The 23,001-nt window shown below is 35.1% G+C and overlaps 2 protein-coding genes across 2 annotated transcripts; one reads left to right on the top strand and one right to left on the bottom strand.

Moving 5' to 3' along the window:
• On the top strand, nucleotides 2,850-6,625 carry LOC109711948. The gene is made up of 7 exons (XM_020235329.1): nucleotides 2,850-3,188; nucleotides 3,655-3,712; nucleotides 4,008-4,088; nucleotides 4,241-4,273; nucleotides 4,664-4,903; nucleotides 5,007-5,145; nucleotides 5,951-6,625. Exons 1-7 carry the CDS (start codon nucleotides 3,004-3,006, stop codon nucleotides 6,433-6,435), a joined length of 1,221 nt encoding a protein of 406 aa, XP_020090918.1. The 5' UTR covers nucleotides 2,850-3,003; the 3' UTR covers nucleotides 6,436-6,625.
• LOC109711716 (probable quinone oxidoreductase) lies at nucleotides 8,607-22,637 on the bottom strand. The gene is made up of 18 exons (XM_020234897.1): nucleotides 22,385-22,637; nucleotides 20,812-20,985; nucleotides 19,496-19,677; nucleotides 18,388-18,493; nucleotides 17,320-17,396; nucleotides 16,476-16,563; nucleotides 15,645-15,834; nucleotides 15,271-15,397; nucleotides 15,102-15,182; nucleotides 14,762-14,863; nucleotides 14,536-14,631; nucleotides 13,990-14,064; nucleotides 13,235-13,354; nucleotides 11,916-12,044; nucleotides 11,471-11,548; nucleotides 11,202-11,288; nucleotides 9,096-9,182; nucleotides 8,607-8,975 (listed from the first exon to the last, which is right to left on the bottom strand). Exons 1-18 carry the CDS (start codon nucleotides 22,437-22,439, stop codon nucleotides 8,925-8,927), a joined length of 1,905 nt encoding a protein of 634 aa, XP_020090486.1. The 5' UTR covers nucleotides 22,440-22,637; the 3' UTR covers nucleotides 8,607-8,924.

The raw sequence follows: 23,001 nt of genomic DNA, 5'->3' as shown, positions 1-23,001 counted from the left end.
TATGAGCCTCACATGTTAATAATAATAAATGGATTTAAGCATTTTGGACCGATGGTTTAGATCCAACGAGTTATTATTGCTAGTGGGTTCAATCATTACATTATTATCATTCAATAAAAAGTGTTAGTGAAATAGTAAAATAGGTTATTTTTTAATAACCTTCCAACCAACAGATTTGTTAATTCAAGTACAAATTATACAATATATTCGGAATATTACAAATTTTGAACCAAACTGCCTTTTTAAGAGTTTAATCCTATTTAGTAGATGGGCATAACAGTTCTTTTGTTCATAAGGAAATTATCAGTTGATTACTCCAGTTTTTCAACTTCTTCTATCAAAAGATAAACTTTCTAAATATGGAACATAAATGGAAAATGTTGCATCAGATTATAGTTTCTCTTAGTTTGCAGACAAAATAATGGAAAAGAAAACATATATATTATTCAAGCTATGTATTCTGCAAAGCATTTTCCAAGTTGTCTTCATGGAGTAGCTCTTATTGGGAAGGCCAACTACACTGGTCTCTGAACCTTCAGCTACATATTATTTTGGTGCTCAAACTTTCGATTCCTGCGTTAGCAATCTGAAGCTTTAAATAGTTCTATTTTAATTTATATGCATATTGGGTGTTGAGGACAACTATTTTTATGCACTATACACTTATAGATTTAAGTAACATTTTTAAAATTGTTTATAAATTGAAATGTAAGATTAAAAGCATTAATTGGATGAAGAATCGGCAAACTTTATGTCGTAAAAATATAAGATAAATTAATTAATGCCAGTAATAAATATATATAAGATAAATTTGAGTGAAACTTCAGGGACTATCAGCACAATATACCCTAGTAAGAATGAGGCCAAAGATTCCTTTTTCTCAATGTTACTTTTTCACTCATCATTTTGCTTGTAAATTGAAAGGAAACAAAAGCAATTATTGAATCATTAATGAATGGTACAAAGGGATTGTCTTATATTGTAACCCTACGAGAATAAGAAGGTGATAGAAAAATAAAACTTGTGGTCGAGAGGGAGCAAATTATGCCCTAATTAGTTGACTCACTCCATTAGTAACGTGCCTCAATGAGATTACCTAATACTGTTTTAACGTAATATTTGTCTCTAAAAATATTGCTTAGATAGTATTTTATTCATATTCAACATAATATTACATCCTACAGTAGACACAAGTACACAACACGCCCTATCTTGGACGAGGGCGTGTTGGCTACATAATATTTTATTCATATTCAACGTAATATATGTTGGCTATATGGTAATCTTACAAGCTTAAATTGCACATTTGGTCCTCAAACTATAAGTCATCTGACGTTTTAGTTTTCAAATTTTAATTTGTTGTAATTTTTGATTTGAACTTTCGATCGTGTTGCAATCGTCTCACCATGCAATTTTATTGGTTAAATAATAATATGTCACTGATGTACTGATAGTGTGGCATCTTAATTATTCTTATGTTGTTAATTCTAATGTTGTTGTATCATTATCACACCAGCAATCTATTAGTATTTAGTCAATTAAATTACACTGTAAGACCTGATTACAACATTTTGACAAATTCAGGCTAAAAATTATAATAAATTATGATTAAAATATACAAAACTTACCTAACTATAAACCATTTTGAGTTCCCTATCCAACCTTTTAAATTTTTCATATTACTATCTAATATTTCAATTTGTTTGATTTGATTCAGTTAATAATACTCTGACTGTAAAATTTAAATGCATCATTTATCTTTACAGATTTAGACAGTATATTTTATGTAATTCTCACAACTATTGATTCAATAAAATAAGTAATTAACTTAAATTTTAAAGTTAAAGTATCGTTGACCGTTTCATATTAAATAAATTTAAAAAATAAATTAAAATATTTAAATTTAAAATATTAAACAGTGGATTCAAAATTATTCATAATTTAGAAAAATTTTAAAAATTAAAATATTATGGGCCTCGTAATTTGCGGTCGGATGGTACAATTTAGCCAAATATATTTATTCAACATTGTCCGTTTCAAACACGAAACTTAAAGCGGACAGCAGGACACATCCAATCACAAAGCGTTATCTTCACGGATAAGCTCATGGACACACTCAATTCCTTCCTTATAAAGTTATAATAATATCCCCTCTTTTCTAAAATTTACCACCTGTCCTGTTCTTTTTTAATAATTACAAATTCCTAAAAATCACGGAATAAGATGCTAGAGCAGGTGAGGATAGATTCCACTATTAGTCCATTAAATTAACTCACTTTTTCATTTCGATTTCGAATAATTGAAATCTTATTATGATTTACTAATTTGAACTCTTAAAAGCGTTTCACTTTAGTTCTAATTCATCCCATATATTCATACTAACCACCCTATCGAGTGCATGCGTGTAGACGAATAAATATCGCATTGATTTATAGACTCAACGAGTGTTATTTTTGGCTATAAATGAAAATAAAAAATAAGCGACATGTAAAGAATGTGAAATGTCAGATTAAAAATCTTAGCAACAAGACCAGGAACAGCTAAGCGTAGATAATAGATTTGATCGGATTAGATGAATACACATTATTTGCCAATTAAGTAATTAGTTACCAAATTTAGCACCCCAAACGTGACCTTTCCATAACAAATTCTTATCCAAATTCAAATCCGTGGTTAAATCCACACCTCTCCGGCGCATTTTAGCTTATATCCTGCGCCGTCCCCTTCGTCCACATCGCAAGGCGAACGCGCCGGTGCTTATCCTGCGCAGGCGCGCACGTTAGCGAGCGTGCGCACGATAGCGTCGACACTATCCGATAATTTAAAGCCACGAGAACCACATTCGCGGAGCCTTTAGCTCCAATTTTTTGTCAACATCCTCCTCTCCCCCCATTTTTCTACGAGATTAGGGTTTCTCGATCCGATCCTCGAGCTCTTCGATTGGCTCTACGAGACGAGAATTAGGGTTTCGCGATCGAGATTGGGTCGGGGATTGCGGGAGAAATGTGGGGGAATGGGGGGCGATTCTACTGGGGGAGAGCGGAGGGAGCGGGGACGAGGGAGGTGAAGGGGATTGTTGTGGTTTTCGCGTGGTTATGGAGCGAGGAGAAGCATCTGAGGCCGTATATTGATCTCTATTGGTCTCTTGGATGGCGTTGCCTCATTTGCCACACCGAATTTCTCACCCTGTAATCTCTCTCTCTCTCTCTCTCTCTCTCGCTCGCTCGCTCTCTCTCTCTCATAGTTACCGAATTACTTGTTTAGGGTTTTAATTTCTGTTAGATATTATATCTTTTGACTGATTTTCTATTAGTGTGGAAATCCTGCTTTATTAGGGTTATTTACTGATAAAAATCCAAATTTTAGTGAAACATTGGTAGTAAAATTGCTGGATTAGTACTGCTTGAGCATATTGTAATTTGAAGAGGAGGATATCTTATAGCTTCCCTCAAATTGTAATATTTGGACCAGTTTTAGTTTGGTCCTGTTCCTGTTAAATTGCGAATTTTGAGAAGTTCCTGATTGTGCTTTTATTCGGCTATGTTATGTTTGGAAACATACATATAGTAGTAACTTTTTGTTTATCTCATAAGGAATGTTTCTGTTTACTGTTATTGTTAAACGTTTATGAATATTAATTAGCATTCTTTGCAGATTCTTCCCCGAGAAGGCCACATCACTTGCCTGCGGTGTTCTTGATGAGCTTGCTAAGGTTGGAAACTCTTTTCCATGTGCAATTGGCCTACTTTACACTATATCTTGCACCAAATTTGCATCACTAGTTATGCTACAATCAAACTTGTGATTTCATATGCCATCAATGGTAGTTGAATCATCCTTCTTACTCAAAGTTGTGTTCCTTAGATGGCCATACCAAATATTAGCTCCAATGAGCTACTGCAATGGGCTTTGCATCATTTGTGACTCAGTCATCTTACTTAGTGCAATTCAAATGCTAGTGCCATCTACCTCTAGTAACAGCTAAAGTGACAAGTTTAATGTATCAGGAACTAAAGATTAGACCATCACCTATTGTGCTAGCTACCTTTTCTGCTGGATCAAAAGGATGCATGTACAAGTTTCTTCAGGTGAGAACATCAGAGCTAGCCGGAAAATGCATAACCTATTGCAATTTGCCTGTTTTTTATTCATTATTCGAGTTTGAGTTTTGTTAGGGAATCATTAACCTTCCGTTTCCTGAGAACTAAGAAAACGGTCTATCCTTTTTGTTTTTTTGCAGTTACTTGATGGAAGATGTGGAGGGTTTAATCTGGTAAGCTTATTTTGTTTTATACCATTTCGGGCATTTGTTTTCATAATGTCCTCAATGGAAAATTAGGTAGACATCTAGCATGTGATGTGACAAAACTTTTCGAAGATGTATGGTGTAGATTAGTTCACTTACATCAGCTTTCATTAATTGTAGTTCAATCTGTCAGTGTTGTGCATCAAAGACACAGTATTCATGTTATGTTGCTATAGCAACTACGAATTTGCAATTCATGAACTTTTAATTCATGAATTAACTGGGACTGGTTCTTGTTACATTTTTAGGTTTTGAATACTAGGAACAGCAGAAATTTAAATCCCTTTCTGGGTTTTACATTATTGAAGTAACTATCTTAAAGATAAAGTGTTACAGTTTTTCGTTTTCCTTTAAAAGGATGAGTATCGACTGGTAAGAGACTCTATTTGTGGACAAATTTTCGATTCCAGTCCGGTCGATTTTACCAGTGATGTGGGCACCCAATTATTCCTCCATCCCGCTGTTCCTCTGATGTCTCAGCAACCAAAGATAACATCATGGATGGGAAAAGCCTTTGCATCTGGTTTGGATACTCTCTTCTTAAACAGACTTGAAGCACAACGTGCTGAATACTGGCAGATTCTATACTCATCAATTGTAAGACTTCGTTTAGCCCGAGCCATAGTTTGCTGCTTCCCATCTCCTAAATAGTTTCTTTATACTGTTTTTAATACTGGATTTCTGTATCCTAATTATGCAGGGCATAGGTCCATTTCTTATATTTTGTTCAGAAGACGATGACTTAGCCCCCTACCAAATTGTCTCCAGTTTTACGCAACATCTACTAGATAATGGTGGAGATGTTAAACTAGTAAATTGGAGAAATTCACCTCATTTAGGTGCGCTCTTAACTCCTTTTTCTTAATTTGTTGAGCTATTGTCTTGATTGTAAGGCATGCTGAAAAAACTAATCTGTTTCTTATGAAAAATATTTTGCAAACTGTTGCAAATTCACTTGGCACAGCTGTGTGAATTACTCTGTTTTTGCGCTTGATAGATGCTTTTTTAAAACAGCTTATCAGATAAGTGTTATGTCTAGAAGATATGCTGTTAAAGGCTGGAGTTGACATCACCTGAAAAAACTGTACATTTATGCTAATGAACTTTAGGTTGCTGTCCATATCTGTAGTTACCACACTGTTTCATGAAATCTACAAGTAGCATCATATCCAATAACCAAAAATTGCAGTATGTCACATTGCCAAAGAGTGCATGGCTTAAACTCTATGCTAGATGAATTATCCAAATTATTTGTATCGTTCCATTTAATGGAGGCAAAGCTTTACAACATGATAAGCTTTATATAGTGTTAATATAGTAAAAATGTAAAATGCAACTACCTTGCTTGATCTGGACAAACTAGTATCCTTTTACTTTTCTCTTTCTAGACAAACTGACTTCTGAAAAAGTGACCGAGTCCAATAAACTGCCCAATTTGGAATTGTTATTGAGGCAGCTATCGTGATAATTAGTCGGACTTCGAGCTATGTAAAGGAGTTTCGGAAGATGAAATAATTATGAAATCATTTTATAAGATGAGCTGCATTTGTATTTTATTTCTTCTCGTTCCTTGTTCACCTGATGTCGAATTGTGACTCGGTTTATTATTTCACTCACTGTACAAATCTTCTCAATCATTTGCAGGCCATTACAAGGTGCATCCTGCTGAGTATCAAACTGCTGTAGCCGAGTTGCTGGCGAAAGCTCTCATAACCTCTTGCCACAGAAGCCAACTGCATAGCAAAACAACCAGCATTAGTGGCCCCTGCTACAAGATATCACAATCGGTATGCAATCTTCATGAAGCAGCCGCAAGCTCGAATGAGAGCCTAAAAAGGGTAGCAAACGGGCCCAGTGACCATTTCTTCCTACCGAGCTCAATGGAATCTAATGAAAGGAAAGAAGCAGGTCCATCGCTCAACAAGCAACAGGGTGAAATTTTTGATCGACCTAGCATTAATCCCCAGGGTGTCCTCAGCCAAATCCTTTTCGACGTTTGCATTCCAAAGAGAATTGAAGATTGGGACATTAAGCCTGGAATGGCTCTGAAAGGCCGACAGACATTTGTGACTAGCCGGAGAAACAGTTCTTTAAATCCTATCAGATATCTACGACGATCGAGACTATAGAAACTTTTTGGCCTTCTGGATATTCTGTAAATATGGAGTGGAAACAGGAAGAATCGTGTTTGACAGCTGTGAGTTACTTTTAGCTTTCTATATGCGGTGCTAACATCTTTCTCAAAACTGTACATTATGTGATGTAAATTTTGGACTTTTTTGGGAATAATATAGCTATTGAACATATTTGTGATTGTTATTTCTAAATTACCTCGCACTTTGGGGAATCACATTCACACACCCTACGTTTTATTAGTAGCCTACGATGAACTGTAACATGCGAGCGTTCAGGAATCAAACTGTGCGCGTAATTTTTTCAGGAACTAAGCTGCCGCTACTGGGACAACGCAGGTACAATCCATAGTTGCTTCCACTTTTAAGCGCAGGTGCAATCCATAGCTGCTTACACTTTTAAACAACCTTTTTGATAAAAGTTTAAGAGCGGTCCCACGGTTTTGGGCTAGAAACTTATTTGCGAGGTTTACGAGGTAAGGTACAGCACGATGTATATCATACATATCACAATAGTGTATATATATATACAGAGTCTAGAATATTATCGGTAGCAAACGAGCTCCGTTGTCATCTATTTGTTTTCGATGATGGAGCCACCAAATCGACAATCGGCATCATTGAATATGATCTATACCACTTGAATCATCTAGAAATCAAATTTCATGCTTTTTCGATATTGTTCTCTTGTCCATCAAGTGGACACAAAAATGAACGGTTGAGAATAAATATCCTTTAACAAGTGATGATATGAATCTTATAATTAAGATCGAGAGTATAGATCTTGTTCTAAATTATTTAAAAAATGTTCTAACCAAAATTCAATTGATTTGAATATCTTTACACCGTCAAACGAGAAAACGCCTCATATCGACCATTAAAAGTACACATTTTGAAACCCTTTGATCATTAGATTAATAATGTCGAAAAAATTTGAAATTTAGTTTCTAAATACTTTAAGTGGTATAGATCATGTTCAACGGTGCCGATCGTCAATTTGGAGGCTCTATCATCGAAAACAAATGGATGACAACGGAGCCCGTTTGCTACTAATAGTATTCCAGCTCAACTCTCTCTCTCTCTCTCTCTCTCTCTCTTTTTATATATATATATATATATATGCCTACACAAACATAAAATATTTATTTTTGTACATCAATAGATTTTATTTGTTTATTACATGTTTTTGTAAGTCTTTTGTATTTTATTGAAATAACTACTAATTACTTTTTAAAAAATATTTTGAATCATATTACTTGCATAACAGTCGTATTTTGCCAATATCTTGTCTGCACAATATGGAATGGTGGGCACAACCCACGCAGATAGCCACTTAAAGCCCTGCTCACTAGGAGAGCCGTTTGACAATATAGCAATGCTTTGCAGAAAATCAAGCTCTTAATTATAATTGTTTTGAGGGCATTTTTTGCAAATGGCTTTCTGAAAAAATTTTATTTTAAAACTAGTCCCAACAAATTTATAATTACAAAAATGATCCTATCCCTGCCACGCAGACGCCACGTGGGCGGACTGGGAGCTTGCTTAGCAAGTTGAACGGTGAATCATTCACCGTGTTCAAACACGGTGAATAGTTCACCGTATTTCATATTTATATTCCTCCTCTTCTCCTTTTCAAAAATCTGAACCCGAATCCGAAAATCAAATTAAAACCCGAATCCGGATCCCAACCCGATGGGTTAAATCTATACTCGACCAAAAACCCGAAACCCGAACACGGACCCGGTGGGTTTTAAAAATTCATATCGTTGGATGAAGATCTAAAGGATAAAAATTATTAAATATTTTATATATTGTATAAATAAATAAAAATAAATTATGTATATAAATAATTTATTCGGGTTTGAATTCGGATAATATTTCGGGTATCCATACCCATTGACATCCCTACCCCCTATTCCTCTTTTCAATATTTATATTGCGAAAAATACATATATGTCTATTTTCTCAAGACACGGTAAACTATTTACCATGTTTGGACACAGTGAATGATTTACCGTGTTCAATTTAACACCGTCTCAGCTCCGGGCGCGTGACGCTAACGTGGTGTCTGCGTAGCAGGATAAGGACCAAAAGTATACATATAAATTTGCTGGAGCTATTTTTAAAATAAATTTTTTTTAGGAGGCTAGATGAAAAAACAGCCCTGGTTTTGATTATAACACAAATAGTCAACTTCCCCTTGGCTTCATTATAATTTTACCTCTGATTTACAACATTTATTGCTACATGAAAAGACATAACATCACTTTATTGTTCGTGCACCATCTTTTTTTGTGAACTAGTTACATTATTGAGCTGCTTGCACGACGAACTCCCAAAGTCATTCGAATAAAATATACTAAAGCCCACCTGGTAGACGAAGATGGACAACAAAACCACTTCCGAACTATTTCCTGGTCCCAAATGCAAGTATGCCGACTCGTCCCAGTATAATTTCCTCCACCATCCAGATGGAAATCACGAAATTATAGTTTAGATGGTTTCTGACTAAATGTAGGATCGATGCACACGACGACCTGTGAAGTTTGTAGGATGGTGTCAATCAACTGTTAGTTCTGAAAAACTAAAATCGACTTGAATGGAAACAGTTACATTTTTATTATTTCTTTTGCAATTTCTCATAGAGACAAAAATACCTTGCCAAGGCTTTTGCCAGAATGAAGATATTCAACCGCATCAGCAACAGAAGCAACGCCCAGGAATTTCTTGGGATCAACAGCAACCTATTGCATGCAACAGACGAATGGTCATAAAGAAAGTGTCTGCAGATCCAAAATATAAACCTAGCAAAATATATAACCACCGTAATGGATTATGGTGAAGAGAATCAAAATTTCTTATCAAGTTTAGTTCATTCACACTAGCAAGAATCAAAACGAAAGAACTCTATGAAACCATGTAAAAAACCATGGAAAAGTACAATGAATGATTCATCCAAGGTTTAAAGTATCGTGGCACGGGAGCGTGCCGCTGTCTGCCTGGCACGGTACGGCACCGGCACGTTTCCGTGCCAACACATGGTACACTTGCGTACCGATGGATACGCATGACCTTCTACTGGCACGTTTTGGCACGGACTTATTTCAATTTTTTTGGTTTCAGTAAACTCTTATAATATTATTTTAAAATTTAATCTAATATTATGAATATTTGCTATGTATAGCTTACTGTACTCATCAATTAACATACTTGTAAGCTTTCTTGTATGTAAAGTACAACTATATCTGATGCAGAATAAAAATTTTTATAGGTTTGAATTTTTAAAATGCAAAGATATCTTTTTGTCTTTTTTCTTTTGACCATATTAGTCTTTCTTTTATAAAATACAAAAAAATTATTTTAAAATTATTTTAAAAAATTATTTTTTAATTAATTTTTAAAAAAAATTAGTAGGTCTACCAAAAAAATTAAGCGATAAATTATATGACAAATAAATTAAATAAATTTAAGTATCAATTAATTTAATTTAACTTTTAATTTTATCAGTATTTTCAATTTTCTAACGCATAAATTAAATTTTATATTTGATGTGCCTTAAAATTTATTTATTGAGTTCGATTTTGTTTTCCTAATTTGGCAAAAGTTTCACGGTGCGACAAATTTTGATAAAATAATTTGTGAAGAAAAAATGAATGTTTGTGGTAAAAGCGGAGGGATTGGATATGCAAATTAAAAATTTGCCCTATATTGATAAACAAAAAAATAAATTATAATTTTTTTTGACTTGCCTAATAAATAGATCTTCGATTTATTTTTTTGGGGGTTGTAGGGTATCCAGAACACTTTGGGTACCCCAAAAAATAAAACAAAAAGAGAGAAAAAAAAAAGCAAAAAAAAAAAAAAATTGTACAGTGCTGGCACGGCACTGTGCCGCGGTACGCATCGCCGTGCTGTTCTGTCTCGTGCGGCACGGCCCTGCGTGCTGCTGCACAGAGGGGGGGTCCGTTACCCCCCTTATACCATGCCCCTTTCTTGGTGGCATGGTACATGCCGTACAGGCACGGCCGGCACTTAAATCCTTGGATTCATCATTCATCATTGTGCTCAAGCTTACCAGGCTACTGTGTCAGTTCCTTAGGGATTCTATAGTTCAAATAGTTGATGGCAATAGCTGCAACATTTCCTATACACTAAGAGCATTTTATTTGGAACTCATGCAATGAATGAGTTAAATATGGAAAAGGGTTTACATGAGTGCACCTGTTGGCGTCTTAGCGCCTGAAAATTAAAATAGAAATACTGACATCTTACAAAGAAAGTTTGCTCACAAAAGAACCGAAGAATTACTATAGAAGGTTATATTATTATTTATCGCCAAACTAGAGGCACTAAAACTGGTAACATAAAGAGGGGCAAAAAAGTTCTAAAAGCCAGTGACTGTAACTGTGAACGGGACTTAGTATCTGAAAGAACAGCAAGACTTGCAAGAATCACAAGCCAGAGGACTATATTTCTTAGTTAATGGAAAAAAAAAATAGAGAGAAACAGAAACAAGAAGCTAGGCTTCTAATAAAACCAATAGTCCAGTATTTCGACATTTTCCTTTTAATCACTGTATTCGTCAATGTTTAGCAGGCTATACCCAGAATGATATTTGTTTGTGTGAGTAAAGAATGTCTGATGTTTGCTATGGCATAATATTTGTTTTGTGTTAGTGAGCTATACCCAGAATGATATTTGATGATTATTTCAATCAATCACCAAAAAAAATGGTGCAAAGTGTCAGGAAGAGAATACAGTACCTTAAGCTTTCCAGAGTTGAAAAGATCAAAAAGTCTATCCAGATGCTCTTGCCACAAGTGGGCATATTGTACAAGGAAAAACCCAGCCTGAAATAAATTGCAAAACAACAATGGTTATACATGAACCAAATTCCCAAATAATACATTTGACTAGTAAAAAGAAAGAATTATCAAGTCAATGGAATCAATAAAAAACCAAATTTGAATCTCACGGCAATAAAAGACAATTCAAAGTTCCAAATTTTAAGAGTTTACAGCGTAAATCATACCACAGTTTGGCTTTTTGCGAGGATCTTTTCACACAGCCCCGTGTAGTTCAAAGGCTTCCACCCATGCTCTCCTTGATACTGAAAATCCATCGAGTTGGTTCATAAGCTAAAAAGAGCATCCAAAGAATAATTGTATACAAGATGTGTAATCCATCACCTGTCTAACCTTTCTTTCTCCCAAATCTCTCTAAATATTTGTGACAAAAGATAAATGAAAGCGGTTCGTGAACTTGAGAACAAAATCACGGCACAAGTTGTAGCGATAAGGTGATATCCACATTAATGCTAAGGCTTTTATGTGACATGGATGTGAGAGGGATACTACATACTCAATAACTCTTAACAATGAGATGCACCGCATATTATTTTTTTTCCTGTCATGAGTAATCTTAATAATTTTGACAAGTTTGCCGAATCAATTTGATTGACCAATTGCCGAAACTACCTGAGAGATCATGCCTATCACAATGAGCCGTCCGTGAACCGCAAGAGCGTTTAAGCAGATATCAAACATTTCTCCACCTACAGATTCATAGATGATATCAACACCTTTTGGATATTCTTTCTTCAAAACCTGAAGAATATACAGGAAACAGTCACAAATTTGCTATCACAAATAACATATCACAAACTCGGGGCCTGGCTGCCCCACACTTGTAGCTTAATTCACCAATTCAATGAATAAAGCGGGTAGCGTGCTACCTATTCCTCAAAAAACAAATAACATAGCAAAGCAATAAGCAAATGAATTATATGAGACATACAGCGCTCAGAACGTTTATTTAGAAGTCCTCTCAAAGAATACAAATAACACGCCATAGAAAAATTAACGGAAAAGTTATATAAAATGCAGAAACATACTCGTGCTTTAATTCAAAGAAAAAGAAAGGGAAAGAAAATAGCAAAAGAACCCAGTAATTCCAATGATGTCGAGTAAATTAGATTTTACTTATGCCGTACATTGTGGAAAGCACTCAAATCGCAGGATGTGGAAAGCAGTCAAATCGCAGGGTGCTGGAAAAATAAAAAAACTATACAAATAGCGAAGAACTTTATTTTCTTTTTCCTTTTTTTTTTTTCCCTAGAGCAAACAAAATAAGTTTAAGAGAAGAATGAGATTCCTTATTCAGGCACAAATTTTGGATGAAGGTTACAGTAAATAAGTTTCCATCAAGCGTAAATAAAAAATAATGCAACTTTCACTGTCACACTTAAGTTGAACAGAATGATTTATGGAGAGGGTGCTAGTTATTATTACTTGAATTATGGAACATAGTCAACTTACAATCAATGAGTAACAACTTTAACTTCACAAATAGAATTTTGTTATGTTGCATACATATTTCTACCTGAGGCTGACAATAAAATGGGCTGTTGCTTGCATGGCCAGACAAAAATGTGATGAATTAACTGTTTCTACTTCTTGCAACAAGAATGATCATACTGGCATTTAAGTGACAAATATTTTAATGGTAGATTTAGTGCTAAAAGTTATTTATATATTTGTTTTCAAAAAGAAAAAAACAGGCTGATAAAATGATTTCTACCGACCAAGTTTGAACAAAAGCAAATCTTATTCTCCTAAATGAATCTTCTACTCAAGTATTTTAACCAATTGTAAAAGTGAAATTGGTAGAATAAAGTACCATCATCAACAAGCAAATAGTTAAGAGAAACCAATAGATAACAAAATTCACATACTGACTCCTATAATTTGTAATGGCATAACCATGAAGGAAAAAAGAAGATAGCTGGTAGGCATACATCTTTTATCTTTTCCTTTCTATAGTCTATCACACGATCCACTCCAAAGGACTTCAACAATGCAGCTTTTCTTTCACCTCCACATGTTGCAACCACCTTGTTTCCAGCCAATTTTGCTAACTAAAACAAGGCATTTGGATATATCAAATGGCAGAGAAATCAAGTTAGAAACTATTGCACAACAGAAAGAGAACAGAAGCCAAAGAAAGAGAAATTTAAGCATATTAAGTGGAATCTTTCCCAGCAGCGAAGTTACGAGTTTAGCATCATGTACCTATATTACCATTGTAATTGCCTGAATCAACAAATTGCGAGAATTATCCAAAATATAACTGTATGGGGAATATGGAAAGTATAATATGATGAGAAAGTAGAAACAGAATTAGATGATAAATAAGTATGATGTTTTGATTAGGTTTTCTTTTGAGGACTCAGATAGCTAACCACATCTACTGTGTAAAAGGCCGAGTTGAGCTCTGCTAGTCAACTTTTATTCTTGGTTTGTAGAAATCTAGAATACATCATCTGTTCCCTTCATATATCTTTTCTATGGATTCAGAAATGTATTTCTTTTTAGGTTATTTTTAAAAGTTTATGTAACTATTAATGTTCTTTTAGTTATGTAAGCTTACATTTATCACAAAGTAAGCCACTTAGTAGACAATAAGAACCATGAATTAAGCGAAGGAAAAAGTTTGTAGCAAAGCAAGGAATTCTGGTTTCTGAATAAAGATGTGAACATAACAGTTACTGACCTGAACTGCAAATTGACCAGTACCACCAGCTGCTGCTGTCACTAAAGCTACTTGGCCAGATGCCATCTGTCCTGCCTAGGAATACAGAAGATATATTTACACACTACACACTAGAGAGACATTACATCTCCTGGGTATCATAGCAAATTTTAGACTATTCTTAAACCATGGAATAACTAAAGACTCAGCTGGTACACTTCTGCTTTTTTTCTTATTTAAGTCAAATTCTATGTCAAATGCAGCAATGGATGTGGAATAGTTTGCAATCTATATGTTTATGGGATTTGTTTGCCCAGGGAAAAAAAATAAAACCTTACTAGAATCTTTTTTCACTTCTTTGTAGTTTCTAAGAAAAGGTGGGTTAGCAAGCTAACCAAACAAAAACAAGAATAGAAAAGCCTATCATCAGCTCATCAGTTGCATAGAATTTGAGTTTAAAAAACAGAAAAAAATGTGTAACCAAACAAGACCAAAAGTTGCTGAAAACAAAAGATAAAATGCAAAGCAGAAACACGACTTGTCTAAACTTTTAATAACATCTCATACCCTTTCTAAAGCAATGGAAGCAGTCAAGCCGGATGTTAGCATTGCTACGACCTCAGGAGCTGGCCTTGGCACAGGAAGAAGATGTTTTGCTGGAGCCTGTGATTAAAAGTGGAGACTTAAAGAAAAGAGGTAATGGGTGATAGCAATTCATACACTTAAAATATAGCAGAGTAGGCATTATTGAAAAGAAATAATAAAGGTCAAATCACAAACGAGACAAAGATACCAGTGTGAATTCAGCATAGTTGCCAAAAGTCATAAGAGCGACAGGTGTGCCAACTTTCACATGAGTGACTGAGTCACCTACAGCAGCAACTATGCCCACAGCCTGCATAAAAAAGATATAAGGAATGAATGAGCTGCTACTCAACAGTACATAATCAAAATTGGCATGATTTCTCTAACTATTCATGAAATATCATGCCACACTGTAGCATTTTCTACCGAATCAAGCACTCAGACAGTAAATGAACTTCATAATTTACATTAAAAGTAAGAATCACTGAGAGCAAAGCATGATAAATACAAATCAAATTTGAAGTTAAAAGTTTGAGATTTCAGGAAACCTCAAAACCAGCATCAAAAGGAAGGCGTGAAGCAACTTCCTTTGCATTGCCACTGAAGTAACGTCCAGAGCTAAAGTTTACCTGCCATGCACGTGATTCACACTGAGCAAGCACGAAGCAAGTAAACTACGGTAACTAAAAAATAGAAATTGCTGTTTTGGGAACTCACATCACTGGCATTTACACCAGCATATATAATTTTAACAAGGGCATGCTGTGGTTCAATGGGTAATCTCAACTGTGTACGAACAACTCTTGTGGCACTTCGGAAATCATGTGTGAGAGTGTGAACAACTCTACATAATCAAAACAAGAAATACTATCAAGAAATAATACAACATCAAATTTATGAAGGCAATTAGAAGGAGAGAGAGAGAGAGAGAGAGAGAGAGAGAGAGAGAGAGATTATGGCACTGCAACCAGCGGTGCGTTGTTTTACAGAAAACTCTTATTTGACACCTGAACAGGAAGGATCTAGAAGTGATTGGACTTGAAAAGATGGTAACCTAAAATTTTTGTTGACAGAGATGCAGCATAACTCACATTTTTTCAAAAGAATGAGGTATCTTGATATTTGAAAAATTAGAGTGTGTGAATTTTCTTTGTGACTTGAATGGATCTATCAAGTACTTTCTTTCTTCCATTGGAGTAGGCCAGTACTCCATCCCTCTACGTCTAGTTATCCATAGACAAGCACCAGCCTTGCTTTCATCCTTTATAAGCTCAAATGCACCTACAAGAACATAAATAAAGGTTATGTTTAACAAAATACAAAACAGAGAGCAGCTGACATTATGCACCATCATTTACAGATGAATAATCCCAACATGCAAGGGTTTCTAAATGAACATCAATTACTATTCATATATATTCGAGTTCAGTAATAGGGCAGCAACTTCATATATGTACATAATTTCTAATCAGGAGTAATGGGCTCAAACCTATCCTCCATATACATTAGTGGTATCGCATAGTTGCATTGTCGGCACAAACATACCTATCAATATACTGAGACAAAACAAACAAGTAATATCTGTGGATATAAATCAATATATGCTTATATATGCACAATAATTTACAAGTGATTCAAAATCAAGCTTCTCAATAGAAATAAATGAAGATAAAAGAGATATTAACAGTACAACCACCAAAGATGCATAAATAGATAACCAAAAATTAATTTAAAAAAATATGCACTGAAATAGAATGAATCCAGATAGTTTCTCAAGAGTTTAGTTACATAAAGAGCTACAGGAACAAGTAATGACCTAAGTACAACCAATATAAATCAAAAGATAAACCAATAATGATATTGAAGATCAATAATTTGAATCCTATATGACTTCTGCAAAGGGCAAACTCACAATTGCATACCTTGGACAACGTCCTCCATGGACAGAAATCCACCAATTGCATCAATTAATTTGGGATTTATTTTTGATGCCAATTCAGTTTGAACAAACTGCATTATAACATTAAGCAATAGTGAGAAGTAACTAATCAACTTATTGATAATGTATTAACTTAACTGATCTCTGTTGCATTATTTAGCACCAAGGAAATGAATAGCTAAGTGGCTCAAGCAAATATGACCATCAGAAAGAAACACAGTTTTTTCCTCCAAAGAAAAAGAAACACAAAGTGATGTTGTTGTATTCAAATTACTAATAGATATCAATGTGCAGTATTACTCAACATATATTGAAAAAAGGCCTAGAAAGACGTTGCATATGCATGAAGGATAAAATATACATAATGAAGTCATTTTGTATAGTACATTTGATAGACAAAACATTAAAGGAAAGGCTGTGCATGTAATAAACAAGTAAATGACTAATGACTGTACATATACCAGCTCACACCGAGAATTAGATAGGTCAGCAAAAAGTAACCTCTGATAAAATCTAAGGCCCTGCTTTTCAAACTACGGCAAAGAACAACTTAAATGGAGATAACATTTTACAGAGGCAACAATACACCTTGAGAGCAACATGATACTCATGTAGTAAGGCCCTCGCCATCCTAGGATAACCACCAGATGAGAATGATACTCTGAAAAGTTACTGGCAAGGCATACCAACTACCAAGTATTTACAGTCCTATGTAGTTGAATTATTCATGTCAATAATCTGATACTTCAAAGTAAGCTTAAAACTCGACAAAAAGTTTTTCTTGATCAAAAAATACAATTCACTTGATGTTATGAACTACTTAATACCTCGGGGCAAAGCACATTAACACGAATTCCCACACGTTTCAATGGTGCAAGAGATCTGGTGAATAAAACCACACCACCTGCAATATAGATATTGCATGGAGAAGTAAATGGGTCTTATTTTATAGCAATTAAAGGAGACAAAAGTCATGCAATAGCATTAAAAAGAAAAAAAAATCTTGGCTTTCAAAATCATCTACTAGTAAAGTTTTACAAACAACCAAAATTACTGAATGAGCATTTCGTTCCTTTTTAAGGTAATGCTAGAACCAATCTATCTCCATAACAAATAATACTCAAAAATTTTGGATAAACACTGTTATAAAATACTGCATATTACCAAATAAACAGCCAAGTCTAGGGTGACATATGAAGTGAATCTGAGGTATGGATTTGGTAAATTTTAAATATTTCCAGAATATAAAGCCTAATAATTCCTGTATTCATCTGTCTATCATAAATATCCACTATGTGATAAACTTAAATCAAAGTGAAAAGACTTGATTTTAATGTTACAGTCCATTGTCAAAATTGTATTGACTACGGAAATGTCAGGGCCTTTTATAAAAAGATCTAACATAATCTGTATAGTTTTGAAAGGAAATCGCACATGCGCATCTATTTGTGTAGATTCACAGCCTTTCTAGGTCATGCAAAAGCCTTCATATCCCTGACTAAGGCGATATGTGTGTGTGTGTGTGTGTGTGTGTGTGTGTGTGTGTGTGTGTGTGTGTGTCTGAGAGAGAGAGAGAGAGAGAGAGAGAGAGAGAGTAGAGAGAGAGAGAGTAGAGTGTTTTGCCTAATATTTTTATCATGAATCATATGCACAGAAAAGTGGCTTTGACTTGCACAGTGCTACCTGATGGTCTTACAATTTGTAGGACTGCTAGCAACCATTAGCATCTCGGATATCGAGTACAAAAGTTCAGGATACAGACATATTAAGCAAACGAGGCTAGAAAAGTGCATGTTAGTACATAAAGTGCATGTTAGTACATAAAGTTTATTGTTTGCTAATGAGTTGGGGCTGCAGCCACTAAGTCATCACCAAGAACTTGAAGTAAAAAATACCTTTTGTACCAGAGTAGATGGGGTCATTATACATGGGATAAAGACCCGAGGCAGAGCCAAGATTTACTATGACACCAGCCTTCTTTTTAGATCGCATTATTTGAATCTGTGAAACATTATTGCAACAAAAATTGAGCAAAGGGAGTTCAACTTATAAAGTAACTATACATATATATATATATATATATATATATATAGAGAGAGAGAGAGAGAGAGAGAGAGAGATGCTACTATACTATCAATAGTACCAAGCCCTTGGTACTATTGAGTTTTCGGCCTTTGGATGAAAAGATGTGCGGTTAGGATGATAGTCGTCCCCGGTTAAATTGATAGTGGTCTCCTAGGGTTGAGTGGATGGTTGGTTTAATAGTATAATCTAACGGGTGGAAATAATCAAAGGGTAGATCTAACGGTAGAAAACTCAATAGTACCAAGGGTTTGGTACTATCGATAGTATAGTAGCCGGACTCTCTCTCTCTCTCTCTCTCTCTCTCTCTCTCTCTCTATATATATATATATATATATGTAGTAAAATATATTTAGTACATTTTACAAGATTAGTCATGAGCCGAAAGGAAAGGGAGAAACATAACTTGGCAATATTACTGCCATATGCCATACTACTATTTTCTCTCTGTTTCTCTCTGTTCCAAAATCAATACACAGAAAACTTAAACGGGAGGGAAAATAACACATATAATTTGCATATAAGACGGGAAATCTGGGAAGAAAAAAAAAAATGGACATTTTGCAGAATTGCAAGAAGAAAAGGAGTTCAATTATATGGATTACATCAACATAATAATTAGCATAACAATTAGTACTTAAAAGAGTCTGTAGATCTATAAAACTCAATAGAATTGTAACAACAACTAACCAACCTGCCATACATAGCCTTTCAGAAGAACCAGTCTCCAAACAAAATTTCTAACTTTCTTTCTGTAGTGTGAATAAGATAATTCAGTAGGAAAAAAAAGAAAGTAAGTTCCATAATTTGGTTACTTAATGAATTAGACCACTTAAATATCACAAATATTACATCTAGCAAAGCTGAATAATAATTTACTTCAGATCTAACATTTCAGATATGAATGACCGTGACTCATACCGCAATCCGAGTGCAATCAATAACTGCAACTAGGTTTACATTCACTGTGTGTCTCCACGTGGCAGTCCCATCGGATCTGTCTTCATAAAACAGTGTTGTATTACCAATTCCAGCACTATTAATGCAGATATCTAGTCCACCATAAGTCTCCATATGCTTCTCAAAAGCGGCAGCGATATCACCTAAACCCACCAGCTCAATCAAGTGTCTAATATATAAAAGCAAAGACTTGCATAAAAACAAAAACTTTCAATCATGTAAACAGTAAATTGCATGCATCAGCATAAAACACAATTGTTCGTACAAATTAACACATAAAATTCTCTTTATATTCATGCTATCCAGAAATCAAGCAGGAGGAATTTTCCAATGCTTCATGAGGCATAGAGGACTTATTACTCTCTCTAGAAAATTACATTCTAGAGCACTGATATCAACTATCCAGAACTGTTCACATTAAATGCACATCAGCTAACAGTGAACTAGCTTTACCATGCAACACGCATTAATTAAGCCTAAACATTTGCTATGGAATATTTGGAATCACACAATTAACCATACAAAGTACGAGGCTACTAGTTTACATTACTTGAGGCAATATTGTCATTATCATAAGCGACCATATTAAACATAGTAATGCACAGGAATATTAAGTCAGTCCACTTGCCTGGAAAAGAATAATCTCTAGATACAAATGTGAATCATAATATATTAGTGAAGCAGTACCATATACGGTTTCTTACATAACCACAGTTGAAGCATCAGTAAATGTGTGATGTTACATCAAATTTCAAGTTAGAGCTGATTTACCTCAACTAAATGATAACTATTCAACATGTTTTGTCAGTAATCAATCTTTTGAACATGAGAAGATGGAACTAACGAGATGCCATTCTTGACAGGATACTTGATTTATGCAAGAGTTAGATAATTGGATATGCATGCTAAGAGAAAAGGGAGACTAGCAATAAAAGGGATTCGTACATTACAGAAGGAGCATTAGTGACAGGTTCCTACCCTTTTCTTGCTTGGCTGATAAAAAGCACTCCAAGCTTCTGATTTGATTAAAAAATGTAACAGGATGCAACATTACAAGCAACAAATCATAAATCCAAACCACTTATAAATAATCCAACTTCAAAATTCACATGAGGACTCCTAAATCATCATAAGTTAGATATCCCATGCTAAAGGAGATTAAGACGAAGTTTATTTGAATGTGTTCAATATACAACTGAGAGAATAGAAAGATAAACTCAGAATATGTAAGTTTGGTTATATTTATAAGTAATGCAAAAAGTATTAGAGTATTTTACCTGAATTAGTGACATCACACTTAACAAATAAAGCTGACGGGAAGTTAAGATTTGCATGGAAATTCATGTTCTCCTTCTCAACCAAGCAAGCAACTTCCTTTCCATTCTCTTCAGAGTAGTCAACAATTGTCACGAATAGACCTTTGCGCGCGAGAGCCAAGCTAAGTGCTCTACCTACATTAATGGACAGAGCTATGAGAAAAAAAAATGCAGATACATTATAAAAATGAAATGCCGAAAGAAAAGGTGAAGTTTAATTGCGGAGTTTATCGGTTAATATCTATAGCCAAGATTATTACAGAGATAATCAAAGCCATTCTGCAAAATGCCTTCGTCTTGTATATTGGTCTAAAGTAATGAAGTTCAGACTTTAAGTTCTCTTTAGTATGAAGCAACATCAAACCTACCATAACCGATGGTAACCAGCATGAAAATGCAGAACTTGAACACCCTCCCCCTTGTTCTCAAATTAAGAAACACTCAACCACCAAACCTCCACCCTTGGCATCAAGAAGAAGAATTCATAATTTAACAACTAACAGCTACATCTGTAAACAGGACCCGCACTCCCCTTCCAATATTATTCTTCAACAAAGAATTCATATTTATCTGAAACACAATGATTTGATACTTTATTTGTCATTTGTCTTCCTGTTTAAACCTCCGAATGTATATCTCACCATTCCCTGTCTGATGTCTTTCTCATCCAACTACATAAATAACCTCAATCTCTTAATGATTAATCTAACCAATAAGGAATTGTAACTATCTCTATCTTTTCGTGTATAATGAGATTAAAAACTATCTGAAGATTAATCAATTCTATCTCTTTGGGTATAAAAAGATTGAAAACTATCTAACAATTAATTAACCACTAACTAATTCCTCTGCATTTTTCATTCTAATGCGCCTTATCCCTTCCCTTTTCCTTCTAACAAAAAACCATACACAACAAAAATCCGCACCCAAAACATCCACCACGCAAGGGGCTAGTGGTGAAACTCAAAACAACTAACACTAACAAAGAAACTAACATTCAAAGAACAGGTAAGGCAATAAGTTCACAAGAAATATAATTTCAGATATATCATTTCGTGCATAAAAGTTTTCAAAAAAATCGTAGGAACGAATTACAGCAATCTACATCCTTCTAATAAAATGATCCCCCGCATACATTCATCAACGAAGCCAACTCTTCGCCTCATAACTATAACGTTTCTAGAAAATTCCATTAAGGATCACTTGTTTATAAATAAAACCCGGAAATAACACAAATTCGTTCAACAACCAAATTCCAAATCCCAAAGTTCTTGTCATACGTCACTACTTTCGCATCAAACCCTGAAAAACCCAAATTCTTTCAACTTCCAAATTAGTGTCACGCATCACTCGTTTACAACATCAAACCCCAAAGCAATCCAAATACAAATTCCCACTGCAAATCCAAGATTCAACGCGTTTTGCATCGATCACGAACCGCCCTCCTATTAAAATTTTCCCGATTCCAGCACCAAAAAAGATCAAATTTCTCATCAAATTCTACGAGGAAAGAGAACAAAGAATTAGGGTTTACCGATCCCGGACGCGCCACCGGTGACGAGAGCGGACATGCCGGGTTTGAGCTCCATCTTTGGACCGAGAAAAGAGATTCTTGATACCGAGCAAAACGGGAAGGGGAAGAGGGTTGGGGGAGGGGAAAAGGGTTTTGTTGAGATGATCACGAAGAAGACGACGACATGGGCGTATATGCTCTATTTCGCCATGTGCGAAGCGACAAGAGTGTGAAAACGCAAGAGAGAGAGAAACACTAGGCAACTGTTCTATTCAGCGCCGGCCACTGCAGTAAATAGCCCCAGGAAAAAAAAGGGCAAAAAAAAAAAAATCGGATATTTCGCGCGGGGGCGGATCATGACATGATTCCCGCGCGTCGGAATCGGATTGGGCCGTTTGACTTCGGTTGCAATCGCGTCCGTCCAAAATGGACGGTTCCGATCAAATGGGTTCTTGTAGTAGACCCGGCCTTGGCCCAAAGTGGATTCGGGCCCGTGGATTTTGGGTGGCCCATTTACGTTAGTAGCCTGTTAATGACGGTGGAATTGTTGCGTTATCATGTGCTTGGTTACAGTTGAAAATGGTTTGTGGAAAAAATATTTTTTTTGGTGAAAGAAAAAGTTGATGGTGATTATTAGA

Source organism: Ananas comosus, linkage group 6, assembly GCF_001540865.1.
Source record: "Ananas comosus cultivar F153 linkage group 6, ASM154086v1, whole genome shotgun sequence".
Classification (NCBI taxonomy): Eukaryota; Viridiplantae; Streptophyta; class Magnoliopsida; order Poales; family Bromeliaceae; genus Ananas; species Ananas comosus.
The sequence above is the reverse complement of the archived record's forward strand: the minus strand, read 5'-3'. Positions and strand labels throughout refer to the sequence as shown.

What these genes read in the sequence shown, in the direction of transcription:
- LOC109711948 (XM_020235329.1), top strand. Translation starts at nt 3,004, where the DNA reads ATGTGGGGGAATGGGGGGCGATTCTACTGGGGGAGAGCGGAGGGAGCG. An exon ending in TTCTTGATGAGCTTGCTAAG is followed by an intron (nt 3,713 to 4,007) that starts GTTGGAAACTCT and finishes TTAATGTATCAG; the next exon opens with GAACTAAAGATTAGACCATC. An exon ending in GAGAAATTCACCTCATTTAG is followed by an intron (nt 5,146 to 5,950) that starts GTGCGCTCTTAA and finishes AATCATTTGCAG; the next exon opens with GCCATTACAAGGTGCATCCT.
- LOC109711716 (XM_020234897.1), bottom strand. Translation starts at nt 22,439, where the DNA reads ATGGAGCTCAAACCCGGCATGTCCGCTCTCGTCACCGGTGGCGCGTCC. An exon ending in CATGGAGGACGTTGTCCAAG is followed by an intron (nt 15,835 to 16,475) that starts GTATGCAATTGT and finishes ATGTTCTTGTAG; the next exon opens with GTGCATTTGAGCTTATAAAG. An exon ending in TGATAGGCATGATCTCTCAG is followed by an intron (nt 11,549 to 11,915) that starts GTAGTTTCGGCA and finishes ATGGATTTTCAG; the next exon opens with TATCAAGGAGAGCATGGGTG.